We start from the raw sequence: 14300 nt of genomic DNA on the forward strand, positions 1-14300 counted from the left end.
CCGTGTGCATGTGTGTAAGACACACAGAAAGCAATGGCATGCCCATAGCAAAGCTGATTAGATGCTATTATAGCTGTTGCCTCTTTACCTCAGGAAGGTTTTTGTTGTTATTGATATTGTCCATTTGTTGTTATCAATTCCAGCAGTTTCACTTTTACTTTATTCTGCTTAAAAAGATATGTATTTCCCTTACAATTTTGGTTTATCCAACATTTCTTAACAACCTCTTTGGTGTATACAGGCATTCATTCCTTAATTCAATCATTCAACATATAAACTGGAACAAATAAACCTTAAAAATCTATTAAGGGCTCAGGAAATATATATGTATATATTCAGAAAACAGAGTTCATGCAGAATAGTTTCCTTCCTTCAATTCCCAAATGTCTGAATTAAACCCGTTTCTATTCTTCACTCTAACTAACATTTATTGGTATTTAGTGCCAGACCCCAGCACTATGTTCTGGGCACTGCGGAACTGAGAGTGAAGAAGATAGCAAACCCCTTGCTCTCATGCTGTATATATTCTGTTGGAAAAAGAAAGAATAAACAAACAAGAAGGTAAAAATTCTATAATTAATAATTAAATGAGTTGATGTGAGAGAATGTAACAGGACTTACTTTAAACTGAGTTGTCCAGGAAGATTCATTAAGGAGGTAAAATTTATGCTGAGACCTCAATGACAAGAGGGAGCCAAACATGCCCAGGAAAAGAGCCAGCAAAACAGACACAGAAAAAAACTAAGGTAAAGGACCTGAGATGGATCTGAGTGTGCCTTGTTCCAAAAACAGAGAAGACAGTGGGGTAGACTACAGTGCACAAAGTGAAAAATGGTACAAGAATTTTGAATATATATGAAGCTCGAGATGCCTGTTGGATACCCAAGAGGAGGTATCAAATAGGCAAGTGCCTCTCAAAGTTAATTTGCATATGAGTCACGTAAGGATCTTGTTTAAAATGCAAACTGTGATGCAATGGGTATGGAGTGAAGGCTCAGATTCTGTTTCTCAAACGGTCCCAGGGGATTATCCTGCTGGTCTTGAACCACATGTTGAGTTGCAAGAATGAAGGCAACTGTGCATTTGTGAGTCTGCAGTCAAACATAGAGAAGGAAGAGGCCAAAAGATAAATAAGGTGGAGAAAATAAAACCAGAAAAGAAACTCTCTTACACTATCAAAGGGATTTAGATGGTTTGTGTGGAGAAAGGATACCAAATACCTACAACAAGCTTTCTCATACTAAATGTGATTCAGTAGCATCAAGGTATTCATGGAAGTGACTCAGTGCACTGATATGGATGCTATGTAACTGTGCTGTAGACTGTACTTGGAGTTTCTGACTACTTGCTCTGTCTTTCAAAGTCCATGGTTTTCATTTCAAAACAGCAATGCTTTCCCATCATCCCCTTAGTTGTTACTATGGGCAGTTTGTAACAAGAGATGTTTTTCCAAATATCTGAAATTAGGAACAGCATAGCATTGTAAGAGATAGGAAGTCAGTCTCCTCAGAATATGGGGTACGTATCCAGTTGTACACGCTAATTGCAGGTGTCCCATTACTGCCAGTGTGCAGGGTCATGTGCTTCGTGAAGAGAGATGCACAGGGAGATGTAACTGAAAAAGATTCATAACCAGCTTTGATTTTTGTCTGCTCCCTGCATTTCCCCCAACCCACAAACATTAACCCCAAAACAGAGAATTGCTCTCAGTATTCCTGCTCCAGAACCATGCAACATAATCAGTACTTCTCTTACTTTCTTGAATTTATTTTTATTTCAATGGTTTTAATGAATATTTCCTAGAAAGTTCACAATACTCATTTTTATGTTTCAATTTATATTCAAATTTACTCAAAGATAATATCACCCGGTATTATTAGAGAAGTCTCTCTAAATACTAGAACTGACATTTCAGATCCATTTGTAATAATACTGCCCCCATAAAATATGCATAGGTTACAGAAGTTTATCTTGAATAGTCCTCCTGCTCCTCATCCCTGACTTTGATATATTACATCTTGCAATTTCTGGCAATCAATTCTAAGACAATAGACAAAATTTCAGCCACTTCAACTTCTAAAATAACCACTAAAAACTACACCAAAAAATAATGTGGGTAAGCAAAGCACCATGAATAAAAGGAAAATGGGTATTTCATTAACCTAAAACTATCTTAATATTCTTAGGATCACAATATTTCCTTGGGCAATTTGAAAGTGATCTGAAAATTATAAAGGTAGATTATGATACATGTATCAACCTATTCTTATCACTGCAATTTAGACATCAGGACAAAAAAAATAGCTTACACTTTCTCAATAGTTGAGTAACACCATGCTGGTTTTTACTATAACTGATGACAGGTAAAGTGTGGTAAACTGGATGCATGTAACAAACATGGGAGGTCGTAATATGTTTCCAGGATATGGCATCTTGCCATTGGCCACAGCCTCTTGGAACCAGATAAAGTCACTGAAATAGTTAACAGATGTTAGCCATACTTGAAATATAAAAGTTCTATTGCTAAAATTATGTAGGGTCAGATGGAGATTTGGCTTTTGGTCCATAACATAACTGACTTGGCAAATGAGTAGTTGAGATGCAGAGGCATAATGTATAATATTGAGGCCACACACTCTGCATACTATGCAGGAGCTCATAAACTACTGACAATATGTACACTGTGTTAAGCCTGCTTGATTAAGTATTAACACAGTATTTGATACTTGGGGAAATACGAAGTCAATTTTCCCATCTACTAAATTAAAAAGTTATTTCTATGAGAGCAAAAGAAACTTTTTTCCAAGTTCAAAATTATGACAAGTTTTATTATTTATCCTCAGCTTGCAATTTACCTGATGACTGATATTGCATTTTGTTGACTTAATCTATCCAGTTATAATCTTTTTGAAAAGGATCTCTTTTTTCCCACTCTTGTCCATTACTTCACATATCAGAGCAAGTTGGCATTAATGATTTTCAGATGAGTATTGTAGCTGAAATTGATCTTCTCAACTGTACGTCATAAATCCATTCAAGTCAAGCATTGAAGGAGGCTTGTGCTACTTTAGAGTTTGTGGTTTTATTCACAGCTTTGCAAATAAAGTCACCAGCTTCCATCACTTTGTATAGATTCACACCCTGGTGAGGAAATGAAGGAATATCAGGAAGGCAGAGGGATTAGAGAGAAAAAAGATAAAACATAGCCTTTTAAATTTTATTAGTAGTTACTTAACCATTTAAAATTACTAAACAAAGTGGTGTTGGTCATTATCAATTTTGGGGCAACATTTGTTTCCATGAATAATGTTGTTAACATTTTAGATTTGTCTGCTTTATTACAGCATATCTTTAATCTGACCCTTGCATAATAATATAGGTAGACACACTTGAAAAACATAATTCAGGCTGGTATCTAGAGTCTAGGAAGGACAATAATGGAACTAGAAAAGCAGTCAACAAAGCATCAGCGAAGGACAATCAAAATAATGTTTTGGAGCAGTTTGTAGATAAGAACTGACTTAGAAAAAAAACTATCCTCTTTACTATATAAAGAAACAAACTTGAAAAAGCCATAAGGATTACAGAAAAGGTGTATGCATATATATACATATATATTTTTTAAACCAAGGCCAGAAATACTATTACTAGTATGATATTGAAGGAGGTAGTTGCAAGTGATATAAAATGAAGTGGTATTTAGTACACATCTGGAACTTGTTCGCCTGAGAGGTTGTACTGTCTGAAAGTATAAATAGGATCAACAAAAGCTCAGGTAAATCCATGGATGACAGATATGCAGCTGGGTATAAAGGGCAAGCTCAGGACATGCTCTTGGCTTTGGTGTAAGGAAAGGGTCACTATCAAAGTTTCCACCCAGCACTTTTGTTGTCACCGGAGGAGGCAAAGCATTAAGTGGATTAAGCACAAACTTGCCCTTACGTGGCATTTCATAAGCTTCTATGTTCCCCCTCAATATGGACTAGAAACAATGTGGGCTTAAAATTGAAAATATTCAGTTTTCCTTGCTATTATAAAGTACTTTTTAATATCTATGAAAACTTGTCACTTTCATAAAATAGACAAGTATAAAAACTCATAGGGGCTTTTCATAACAATGAATATCATTTTAGAAATTGGAGACATTTCGATATAGCTAATTACTTATCTCTTTACGAATTAAAAATATTTTGTAAAGTGATACTTGTAAATTATTTTCATGATGTCTTTTTATTACAAAGTTGTTTTCAGGATACTAAAATTTGCTTTGGTTTGAGAAAGTTGGTTTTGTCGTGGTAATGGCTTTACGTGGAGTATCTGTTTAACATCCTTAATCCAATGATACTTAAATTCTGTAAACAATTAACTTCAGGTGACTTTCACTTATAAATTACATCCAGCAAGGGTTGACAGAAAGATTTTTGTCATTAATGTCTTTCTTCTCTTTTCAGTAAGTCCATTTGTCACAATTATACAGTAGAATTTGTTGATATTGCACCAAAGAAGAATTTTGTTTTGGCTTTTCTCTACCATTTTATTTAATCAGTAGATATCATTATGAAACAACACTGCATGTATTCTTAAATCATTTGTCGGGTGCTTAAATATGTCTCATGTACTATGATAGATTCTGGAGTTTCAAGAACCTCACGTAGAATGTGGTTTCTGCCTTCAAGTTCAAGCAAGCAATGTGGACTCACAACAGAAAATTCTGTACCATAGTTAAAGCCACAAATAGAGATATGCCCAGGTTATTATGGAGGCAGAGATGTGAGGCCATCAACCCACTGAGGAAAAAAAAATGCAGAAAGGAATGTGTCAGGGAAAAGTGCCAAGAAGGGTAAAGCCTGACCTGAAGTATATACAAAACGTATAAAAGAGGATGGAGGACGTATGGGGCACTGTATGCAGGCAGAGAGAAGAGCAGTCCAAGATATCTTAAATATCCATGGCGTATATGGATAAAGGCAAAATATACCATTAACCCTGGAAAAGGTAATAATAGGCCAGATTATGTGATAGAGCACAGGCTTGCTTTCAGGAAATTAGAATCCACTGACCCGTGCTCAAGCAGAAGTAGAGCCTATTCATACTTATATGTTAGGTGTAACCCTTTGATGGTAGCATGGAAGATAGATTTTAAAGGCAAGTCTGGAGCCAGCGACCAGTATATAGGATGAACACCCAGGAAAGAGATGCAGACCTGCATCAATGTAGTCATAGCAGAGGTAGTAAGGGAAGGACAACCAAAATATTTTGAAGTCAAATTAGCAGCTCTTGGTAACTGATTGGACATGGAATCCATAGTGAGATTAAATTCTATAGAGAATCCTGGTTTGTTGCCTTGGGTGACTAGTTGAATTGTGGCAGCTACTCAATGTAGCAACCCTTGGATGTTGAAATTTTTAGGAATAAACTTGATGTATTTGCATTTGGACTCCAGAGTTATGGAACATAACTGGCATATATTAAGCATCAGCTATCAGCTATGGAGTTCGATTCAGTCATCTAAATTTCTAAGAAAGGAGCTATTTACCCTCATTTATGTCATTAGCTTCTGATATAAATGATTAAGATACGATGTAAATGAAATAACATTTATTTCTAACCAGAGAAAATAGGCAATAGCTTTTGGTGTTTATGGGCAACAGCTGTTGGTGTTTAGTGCCAAGTGAAATCAGTCTTTCAATAAATATTTATGGAGCATCTTTATGCCACAGGCACCAAGTATAAAGTATGAATAAGCTGTCATAATTGCTCTGTGGTTGCATGGGAAGATAGACACATAAACAAGATAATTATATGACCTTGTGGTAAGTTCAGAGGAAAACATGAAAACACTAAGGAATGGGACCTAACAGTTTGACCTGGGGGATAGGCAGGGAGATGCTAGACGGCTTATTTTTAGGATGGTGGTGTCTTACTTTCCAGGCCAAATGGAATACGAGGCATAAGGCCATTTCACGTGGTAGTGAAAACCTGAGCAAGGAGTAGGAGTGAGGAATAAAATGGTACAGAACTGTAGACTAGAAGCAAGTTTAATGCAGCCGGAGCATTAATGTAAGTAGAATGAGGAAAAAGGAGGAATAGGAGCAGCAGAGAGTAAAAAAAATTCATTTTACAATACAGATGATTATTTTACATCTCAGAAATTCTAAATGTCTAATCATCTGTGATTTTTAGTTTTTTCCTAAATAAATCGGTTCTATAGACTAACAGGTTGTGTTAACAATCATAGGGCAAAACAAGGTGCTGAATTTGGTGGATGTGGTTACATAGCACGTGACTTTTCTGGTACAACTTGCAAAGAGACTATTCTTGCCATCCAGTGTCTCATATGCTAAGTGTTATGAAGCTCCCCTCTTTCACTGATCATTTAAAAAGTGCCCTGGGAGTTCTTCCAGAAGCTACAGTTGTCACTGAGACAATCAAGATCTCCATTTTCTCCAAGAAAAACATCCATACAAAAAACAAAACTGCAAAACTCAACAATCGTAACAGCAAAGACACAGGCTCCAACTCACAAAGTGTATAAAATCAAATCAGATAATACATGAAAAAGTTCTTTAGAGGTCATGAAGCACTATAAAAATGTGAAATGGTAGCATTATTGGTGATTGAGCTATAGCAATGAGTTACTTTATAAAGACCCCAAAAGAATTTTTATTGCATTTTCCCACTGTGCATTTTAGCAAATAGCAAAAGTGTAGTAAAACTTTGACCTCAAAATTGCTTCCCACATCTTAGAAGCATTGCAATTTGGAGCTGCAAGGAATGCATGAATATTAAAATACGTTAAAGTAACTTACTGTATTGAGCCCCAGGCCATTAAGCATATATATCAAATCCTCAGTGGCTACATTCCCAGAAGCACCTTTTGCATAAGGGCAGCCACCTAATCCGGATACTGCGGAGTCCACCACATTAATTCCCATCTGGAAAACAAACCAAACCCCCTAAAGTTTGCGTGTTTATGGCATGTAAATTGTTGCATTTCTATTTAACCTATGGTAAACTGCAAATAAGCAAAATCTGAACTGGTTATTCAAATATATTCACTTACCCAGTGGCCTCTAGAATGGTCCCCAGGGTGCTTATTTCTTTTATGTCTAATCTCGTCTTTGAGGCTAACAGAAATTCTGCTAAGGCTCTCTGGAGCTAGAATAATCTTTGATCAAAAGTAAAATGGTGTTGTTCGTTGGTAACAGCTCAGCTGTAGGTGGTGAAGCTTAGAGTAAGGTTAATTTACTCCAGATTTTCACATATTATCCAATTCTCTAACTTTATTCTAAAAGCATTTTATAAGCAACATGAAATATTTTCAACATTCTACTTCAACATCAAAATGCCTTAGAAGACTGGTACGTGAGGGCAGGGGAGAGAGAAGTCACTGGGTTTGAAATAGGATTTTGTGGGCTCACTTTACCCATTCAACTCACCAAATCTTTATTGAGACATTCATTGTTTTGCACACAAAACTCCACTACTTTGGGAGAAGGAAGAAATATTTAAGAGACAAAACACTTGCCACCAGCAGTAACGCCAGCTTACATTATTGGTTCCTCACTAAGTGCTGGATGCTGTTATTAAAAAATTATGTGTATTAATTCACAATTCTCCCCAAAACCCATGAAGTAGATACTCTTGTATCATCCCCAGTTCTCAGAAAGAAAACTCAGGTACAGAGGGAATAAACAATTTACCCAAGGTCACTATCTGGTAGGTGAAATCTTCTGTCTCCAGGGAATCTACACTCTGCTTTGATTTATAGCCTCTGGAAACATGAGATTTGGTACATGATTATGCACTTGGGGATATCAGAGGTGGAAGAGCTCTCTGTGTACCGGAGAAGTTATGGAAGACATGAGCACAACAGGGTCTGAGAAGGGCCCCGGAGTTCAAATGTTAATAATATGAGAAGAACAGAGGCAGGCATGCCATTCCTCTGTGAAAGGTAACAATTCGGTAATCAGAAGATACAGTAAAGCCTAATCCGATTCTTCACTCTTGGGCATTAAAGAAAAAGTAACATGATCACATTTAAAATGAGAAGCACCTGGAAGCAGAGCTCTTTCCAACCAACTAGATCATAGTTCTCAATCACAGGTTACTGCTACATTCCCTGAGTTTTTGACTCAGAAGGTCTGGGCTGCGACTTGAGAATTTTAAATTTTGACAAGATTCTGACAGTTGCTGCTCATGTGGGAATCTCTTTCTCCCTTCCTTCCTGCCTTCCTTCCCTTCTTTACTTTTTTGATAAACTTTTAATTTTAAAATAGTTTTTGATTTTCACAAAATTTGTGAAGATAAAACAGAATTCCTATATATTGCACACTCAGTTTTCTCTATGGTTAACATCTGTTACAGAAAACATTATTCAATGATACTTATTAAAGCACAGCAAGGATGAATTTATTTAGGAACATTGCAGTAGGTACAGGGACCACATGCAATGCAGGAGAGAGAGACTGTGCTGAAATCCAAATACAGCATGGGCAAGTAAGAATTTATAGCCAAGGAGTGGGGTGGGGGTCAGTGGATTAAAAATTACTAGGAGAAAACATCAGGAGTGAAAGGAATTCTGGCTAAACTGACCTACCAGGATTTTTGCAGAAGACAGGATAGGGTGATCAGACATGACCTTCAGGTTGGTGGAGGAGGAGAGACCTAATCAGATCGGGCATTTGGATATTGACTATAGGGGTTGTTGTTAAGCTAATTTAGTAGGAATTGCTAAAAGTGGATTTTACAAGGAAATGAAGAGGTGGGCTTAGGAGAAGTTTTAGAAACCTGACTGAAGTTTGGCTTCTTTGTCAGATCTTATATTATTATGGTATATTTGTCATAACTAAAGAACACATGTTGACAAGTTTTTATTAAAATCCATGCAATATTTAGATTTCTTTAGACTTTTAAAATGACATTTGTAAAGACATTTTTAAACTGGTGTCTTTTATCTGTTCTGGGAGCTCACCAGTATACCACATTAGTAGTCAGGTATCCTTAGCCTCCTATGGGCTGTGACAGTTTCTCCGAACTATTTTGAGTAGTATAAGTCATGTTTTTGTTTGGTTTTATTTTGTTTTTTTGAGATGGAGTCTTGCTCGGTTAGCCAGGCTGGAGTGCAGTGGTGTTATCTCGGCCCACTGCAACCTCCGCTTCCTGGGTTCAAGCGATTCTCTTGCCTCAGCCTCCTGAGTAGCTGGGATTATAAGTGCACACCACCACACCTGGCTAATTTTTGTGTTTTTAGTAGAGACAGGGTTTCACTATGTTGGCCAGGCTGGTCTCAAACTCCTAACCTCATGTGATCCCCCCTCCTCAGCCTCCCAAAGTGCTCGTCATGTATTTTGTACATTGTCCTTCAACTTGGGTTTGTCTAAGTTTTTCTCCTGTTAAGACTGAAGTTATAGAGTTTTGGGAGAAGACCACAGAGGTAAAGTGCCATCCTGAAAGCATTATATCAAGGATACATAATATCAATATAAATTATGACAGCTGGTATTGACTTTTGTTGTCTGGCTGAGGTGGTGTCTGCCAGGTATCTGCACTATAAAGTCTCCCCACAGTCTTTCTGTATTGTACGTTTTGGAAAAATGTCACTATGTATAGCTCACACTTAAAGAATGGGGAGTATCTACACAAAAATTTTGAATTATTCTGTATGGAAAATTTGTCCATTCTCATTTATTTCCTTATTCTAACATGTATTTATATTAGGGAGGACTCATAGCTAATTATAGGTAATTATTTTGCACTTTGGGTTATAACGTAATACCAATTTATGTCTTTTGTTGCTCAAACTGTTCAACATTTGGCCATTGGGAGCTCTCTCAGTTGGCTCCTGTGTCCTTTAGGCATGCCAAAGGGACTGTGGGTTTTCAACCACTTGCCTAGAGTTTCCTTTGCAAGACTGAAAAGGATACTTACAAAGTCTCACAAAGGAAGAACTACAGTCCTTAAAAAGCCTTAGAATTCTTTGGGACCTAAGGAAAGTTTACAAAGGATAGACTGTTTCTCTACCTCCATTTCTTCTTATACTCTCCAACATGGGAAGGTCTCTATTGCTTTCTTTCCATTACCACAACATTTCTCACATAATGATCTGACAAGCTCAGTCATATTCAGCAGTAAAATACTGGTACCTTTAGGACAATTGTCATTTACTATGAATCAAAGCAGTAAGAATGGGGAATTATACTTTAGAAGTGAAATTTGTGGCATTGTTCAGTACTTGGAAAAGACAAATATTAAGATGTTGACCCGTCTCTGGGAGTCTGCCATGATATAAACAGGCAGGGGCATTTCTTTACTTATAGGTTAAAACTGATCTATTCAGTGGATCTGAATGTATCAGTTTAGGATTCAGAAACTTCCATTATTCTCAATCCTGTCAACCCATTGGAATCACCTGGAGCCCTTTTCAAACGACTAATGGCTAAGCTTCTCCCTAAATTAATCAAACCAGAATCATCTCTGTCCTAGAATCTCCTCTTATCCAGTGATTCTCAAATCCCTAAAGTAGAGTTTCTTATCTATCTCACCCTTTATCAATCCGGGGTATGGGTCAGCTTTAACTTTAGAGAAACTTTGTACCCTGGGGCAGCAAACAGTTAACCAGGACTGGTCAGCATTTCAAGAAAAGCAGGTTTTGAAAAAATACCCAAAAAAGTATAAAGTAGCAAAAGTCAGAGGAATCAGCCTGATAGGTGAGAAATGGCTTCAGCCCGAAATGTGGATGATTCACTTTTGGGATCTGGAATCCACGTATCATGTTCCTTTTCTCACTACTGAGGATCAAGACCCTGCAACTACAGGAGTCCCAGAAGGGAAACTTGTTACCTTGTCAAAAGAACAGTTTTTAGTCTTAATTGGCCTTTTGGGAAAGAGTGAGGAAACAACAGTCATTCTTCTATTTTGTAACTAAAGGCCAATGTAACCTATTGCTTGGGCAAGAGTGAAAGATTTATTTACAATAGAGAAACCAGTATTACCACAGAGGAACAATAAATGACCAATGTCACACTAGAGCAAATATAAATAACCAGTGAAGCCAAAAAAAAAAGTTCAACCTCACATTAAATCAAAGATTGTGCGTGAAAACTGTAACACTGTATTTTATACTTTCAGACTGACAACAATTAAAAAAGAATGCTGGCATTGAAATAGTATAATACAGAGCTCAAATATATAAAACACTCTACAACTTCAACAACATGGACTAATTTCACAAACACAAGGTTGCTTGAAAAAAGTCAGGCTCAAAAGAAGACATACGTTATTTCATTTAGATAAAGTCCTAAAATAGACCACACTAATCAAAGCAGTGAGAGGTTAATAATTATCTTTGAAGTGTGAATATAAATAGACACAAGGAGAGCTTCGAGGGTGCTGGTAAAAAATTTCTTGAACTGAGTTGATTACATTGATAGTATCAGTTTGTGAAAATTCATTGAGCTTATAATTTGTACACATTTCCATATATACATTATAGTTCAATAAATATCAATGACAAAGGGAGTGTTATTGGAACTGAAGGCAAACAGTCAAACCTAAATGAGTAGGAATATACAGTTAATTGGAATTCTTTGGGTGAGCAATTATTTAGTAATAAGTCTTCACTCGTCAATATTCTTTGTCCCAACAGTTCCTTATCAAAGCGTCCTTTCTAGAAATATTTAACAAATCCTAGAAAATAACTAGATAAAAATAAATACATATGGGTGACGTATATTGTATCTTGGTTTTGTATAGGATATATAACACACACACATATATCTATATAAAGACTCATCACAGTATGTTTTTTAAGAATGAAAATTTGAGAACCATCCAAATGTCTCACAATGGAGAATAGCTTTATGGTGTAGCTAGAAAACAAAATGATGATGCTATTTAACTGCATGATTAAGGGAAAAACAGGTTAGAAGATGTTATAACAGTACATAGAGTCATGACACAATTTTCTAAAAGCAAAAAGGATTTGGGAGATATATAAAGTGCTAATGGTAATGATCATGGGTGCCATGATTACAGATAAATTATTTTACTTTAATTCTATCTCTGTTTTCCAATGCCTCCACAATGAATGTTAATTACCTACCTAAGTAGAAAAAGTAAAATATAAAAGTTTTTGGAAATTTTAACCTGTAGTAAAATGACTGTAAACAAGTGAAAATGAATGTAAATAAATCCAAGACTCTGAATTTATTCATATTTTGCAATAATGGATCCTTTCTAGGATCTAAGACTACAGGACTAATCTGCAAACATACTCTGGCGAAGGCAGACATAATCTGAGTAAAAGAGGACTTGTAAAATGGTCTTTCTGATTTTCTAGTACCAGATTAACTCTAGACACAGATTCTCTTTCAGTAAGCTTTATTCACAAATTAATTGACTCAGTTCTAAATGCAATATGTGGATTTAAAGTTTAAGCAATTTTAAAGAGTTTATTCAAGGATATATGACCTATAAAGGAGAATATTAAGGCATCAATTCCCTTTAAAGTCTCTCTTTTTAAAAAAATCACAGTACTTTAAAAATATTTTAATACAATTTCCCCTAAATTCTCTACTTTATTAAGTGTGTAATTTTCTTCTCAGAAATAAAAATTTTCTCAATGATACTGTTATCCTTATACTAAATTATATGCTCGTTTTTCTAAACGAGCTGCTTTGGAAATTTCTAGTCATAATCTTCTAAGAAAATTTGATTTCACTATGTATATTTTCTTCACATCTACTACCTTATTTCATCAGAAATAATTTTAATATGATGTAAACAAGCTCTGAAAAAAACTAGGAAGAAAAACATTATTTCTTTTTATTATTAGTTCTTTATTATAAAGAGTGGAAAGACATTTTTACTTAACCATTGAAATCATATCATTGTGTGTTTGAAAATAATAGACAGGCCACTTAGCTAATTTTCCTATATGAGAGACTTTCGGCATTAAAGGATTACTCTTGGAAAGATGTTCCATTTCTCTCCTTTTCAAGCACAGTCACTACTTTCAGACTCAGGTTTCTGGTGTGCATGCGTGTGTGTGTGTGTGACTGTATGTCTGTGTGTGTGTGTAAGCACACAGCACAAACTTATGTTTGCACCATATATCACAAAAGCAAAACAGTTATTCTTTGTTTTGTCTATTTTTGTTTTTGAAGAAAAGCCCATTTTTAGATGAGTAACCACAAGGTGGCAATATAGCACCAAAATCCACCAGGTTAAAGTCAAACATTTACAACCCCACTCACTGTGTTGCAGTCCCTCAAAACTGTAAATAGTAAATAGTTTTATATTTATCAAACAAACGGGTTTTCTGCATTTAAAATAAGGACACTCTTACTAATGGTGTAGAACACATGAAAATGTGGTTCAATATATTCAGCATATTTGTATTTTTCCTTTGACTTAAAAGTGTGTATTAAGCACACTCTTTGTGCCAGGGACTTGGAATAAATAAAAGTCCTGTAGCTCACAGAATTTAGCATTATAAACTAAAGTGACTATATATTTTGGCTGTTATTGAGAAGTAGCTTATGACTATCTAATGAGAAGCAACTGTTATTAGTGCTCAGGAAACCAATGTTTTCTAAAATATATACATATTTATATATTCATATATAACATATATAACATGTATATTTATAACGTATTTATTTAAATATTTATAACATACTTAATATATAAATATATTTTTATATAACATATATAAATACATTTATATAATTATAACTCTAAGGACTGAGATGTCCTTGTCTTCTCATTTTCTCTAAGTTCACAATTAAAGCTATTAACTCAGTGGCCCAGGATACCATAAACCTGGTGAATTCAGTTATGTGTGCTCCGTCTACTTGAGCTCTCTGCATATGTGCTCGGACCTAAGGCCAGAGGGAAATGAATAAATTGTTAGTGGCAACTTTTTCTGGAGGAGAGCAAATTGCCTGTAGATATATCATAAACATATCATGTCTGTATTCTAATCTTAGGTGAGCTCTGGGGAGTATTGATTCTGTATGATGTTCTAATGGTCTGATGTTGCTGATATGCTAACTAAAAGTACCATCACAACTTTTTCTTGTTGCTATATGGTCTTATAACCCAAATAAAATGAATACATACAACAATAAATGGAGTAAAAAATCATTTTGCAAAATTTCTAATCTATATATTCATGTTTACAAAATATTTTATGAAACCTAAAATTTTAGTTATTGAGGTTACTAAAGTCCCAAAAAACAATTAGATCTGGATTATTATTTTTGAAGTCATCTACATTTTTTATCCCCTAAGATCAG

General features: G+C 35.4%; 1 protein-coding gene across 2 annotated transcripts in view; it reads right to left on the bottom strand.

Annotated features, from left to right (window-relative positions):
- Positions 1 to 1751: 1751 nt before the first annotated feature.
- HMGCLL1 (3-hydroxy-3-methylglutaryl-CoA lyase like 1) overlaps positions 1752 to 14300 on the bottom strand; it is a 145321-nt gene continuing 132772 nt past the window's right edge. For both annotated transcript variants that reach the window (XM_034962260.3, XM_003828931.5), the window contains 2 exons: positions 6810 to 6935; positions 1752 to 3141 (listed from right to left, as the gene is read on the bottom strand). In XM_034962260.3, coding sequence (XP_034818151.1) covers positions 3040 to 3141; positions 6810 to 6935 — 228 coding nt within the window. In that variant the 3' untranslated portion in view covers positions 1752 to 3039. The remainder of the gene's footprint in view (positions 3142 to 6809; positions 6936 to 14300) is intronic.

This window comes from Pan paniscus, chromosome 5 (assembly GCF_029289425.2).
Source record: "Pan paniscus chromosome 5, NHGRI_mPanPan1-v2.0_pri, whole genome shotgun sequence".
NCBI classification, from domain to species: Eukaryota; Metazoa; Chordata; class Mammalia; order Primates; family Hominidae; genus Pan; species Pan paniscus.